This window comes from Schistocerca americana, chromosome 11 (genome assembly GCF_021461395.2).
Source record: "Schistocerca americana isolate TAMUIC-IGC-003095 chromosome 11, iqSchAmer2.1, whole genome shotgun sequence".
NCBI lineage: Eukaryota > Metazoa > Arthropoda > Insecta > Orthoptera > Acrididae > Schistocerca > Schistocerca americana.
Window position 1 is genome coordinate 137,419,006 of NC_060129.1, and position 2,534 is coordinate 137,421,539.

A 2,534-nucleotide genomic window follows, 5' to 3' on the forward strand; every position below is an offset into this window, starting at 1 on the left:
TATTGTGTAAAACTTTGAACTATATCAGTTGAGAACATTTCGAGATGCTTGGTAACCTCCTTTCCCCTGTAAATGTTAGAGAAACATTTATATGTTATAATTGTGAATGAAGTACATAGTATATATCCAACTAAATGCTGATGAGAGTATCAGGTGCAAATGTGAAGTATATCAGACAAGAGCTTTTAGAGACTTTTAATAAAAACTTTTCCTCTTTACATGTTATGTATGTCCTGTATCTGTCTGACCATTCATTAGAGTATCATGTGATAAACAATGACTTGTCCTTGTATAGTAATACAGATTAAAACTTGCGCCAACCCCCTCTTAAAATTTCTTTGATGTGTGGCCCTTAAGAGGTATTGTGTTTCAAACTTTAAAAAAATTAACGGCAAATTTTTATGCAATACAAGAAGAATTTAGATAAAAAGCATTAATCACAAGATTTGTTCAGTGCTAAATAGTTGTACTGTGTCTGCTTGTGCCCACTGTTGCCCCTTATGTCCCTCCTCGCACCGGCCAGCAGCAGTGCCTTCGCTGCATATGCACACCCCCATCTGGCAGCCACATGGAGTGGAGTCTCCCCCGTGTCGTCCTGGACATCTACACACGCTGATGCCGCCAGTAGCATCCGTACAATGTGCTGCTCGCCACCTCTACATGCAGCCCAGTGCAGAGGCGTCATCCCATCCGAGTCCCTGACGTTGACATCTGCTCCGGCATCAATCAGGCACTTGACAGTTTCTTCGTGGCCATTCACCACTGCTTCATGCAGGGCAGTGTCGCCACTGGCGTCTGTCGCGTTGACTGGCGACCCCGCATCCAGGAGTGCCCGCACTTGGCCGGTCTGACCCTGTGACGCAGCAATGATCAGCCTCCCAGCCAGCGTCTGCTTCTGCTCCTCAGTCAGGATCCTGTAAATCACATTATGATTTACATCAGTTTTAGTATAGCAGCAGTGACATGAACATGACCTCCACAACATATCTAAAACACAGTCGCACACACACACACACACACACACACACACACACACACACACACACACACACACACACACTCACTCACACTCACACAGAGAGAGGGGGTTCGGAGATCCAAAATGTTACTCTGTGAAAACCTTGTTTGAAATCAGTCATATAGGTAGTCAAGTAATGGCTTGAATGTCAGAGCTGACAACGAAATGAATGCATTTATCAGCAGGTCGAACTCGTTCAGTCTCTACTAATTCAGTTGTGGGGAGATGAGAAGCCAAGATAATGTGACAGTACTGTACTGATATTGAGGATGCAAACTGCATTGGCACAAAGACGTCAAAGACACCTTATTTAATGATACATGAACAGAAAAAAATAATGAATAAATTCTAGTGTCCGATTTCACGCTCTGCTTTGACCTCAGAGTGAGCAGTCAGGACGACGTGGGGTTGGTTGCCCATAAAGCATCTTATGTAGTTAGTACAGATAGATTCCCTTCGTATTTGCTGTGTATTTGAGATAGGGGTTTTCTAGACACCAAAGCGTTTGCATTTGGTACCTGTAATAAATTGTTGTCTCAGCTGTGATAAGCAGAATGGGCGGGCATCACGTCACGACACGGTGACGTCAGCCCGTATTCACACTGCGCGTCACGTCATGTCACGTCAGTTCCATCTCAGAGCACAGTATCGCAATTGAGGAACTAACAACGACAAGGGTTATTAATGGCCAAAACAAATTTCATAACCTGTGTTCTACATCAGTTTTGTTTGGTGAAGTGCTGAGCAGTGAAACATTTCAGATCGTCGACCTGTCTGTGCTACGAGAAAGTGGGAGTCTGTTCTGTTATGGTAAAAACTAAATAATTTTTCGTTTTCAGATGTCTGACATTGCTCGTGTAAGAACATCCGAAAGAAAAAACAATGAAGTCGACATGCATCATTTGGAATTTGCCACAAAAACAAAGCATAATAATAACAATGAAGATTACGAAGATACAAAATCACAGTATCCGCTGTTATAAAACGAGTGAGTGCGGTAAAAATAGGTTAATTTACAATGTTAGCAGACGATGATGCCATCAAAACTTTCTTCCCGAGAAACCTAGACTAGCCATGACGTGACATGACAGTCTGTTGACAACTTGTGTTAATTCCGCCGTTTGTAGTGCATTGTGGAATGTTTTGACGTGACGTGATGTACTTGACGGCCAACGTGAACTCACCTTAAGCAAACAGCGTCGTCCCGAGATCGTGTCACGGTTTCAGCTCAATGTTGACAGCATGCGCAGCACGCACTGCTCACTCCACAGATTTTTCTTCTCTCTGGCTTTGACCGACGTCATGTCTGAGTCACAGACGCTACTTAGAGGTGACATCTGAAGGCAACGAGGCCTATTCCTAAAAAACGAATGTACCACAGAAAAAAAGATAATGCACACAAATACTATAAAATTGCATTGTAGCTCATGCAATTAATTACATAGCCACCAGTTACATCGCAAAGGAATTGAGATAACAAGAAAGCAGGTAACAACAGAAAAAAAGCATACATGCA

At 42.9% G+C, this 2,534-nt stretch overlaps 1 protein-coding gene across 1 annotated transcript; it reads right to left on the reverse strand.

The window, feature by feature from the left end:
• Nucleotides 1-433: 433 nt before the first annotated feature.
• On the reverse strand, nt 434-2,322 carry LOC124553385 (ankyrin repeat domain-containing protein 23-like). Its single transcript, XM_047127255.1, has 2 exons — nt 2,276-2,322; nt 434-914 (listed from the first exon to the last, which is right to left on the reverse strand). Exons 1-2 carry the CDS (start codon nt 2,320-2,322, stop codon nt 434-436), a joined length of 528 nt encoding a protein of 175 aa, XP_046983211.1.
• Nucleotides 2,323-2,534: the final 212 nt, after the last annotated feature.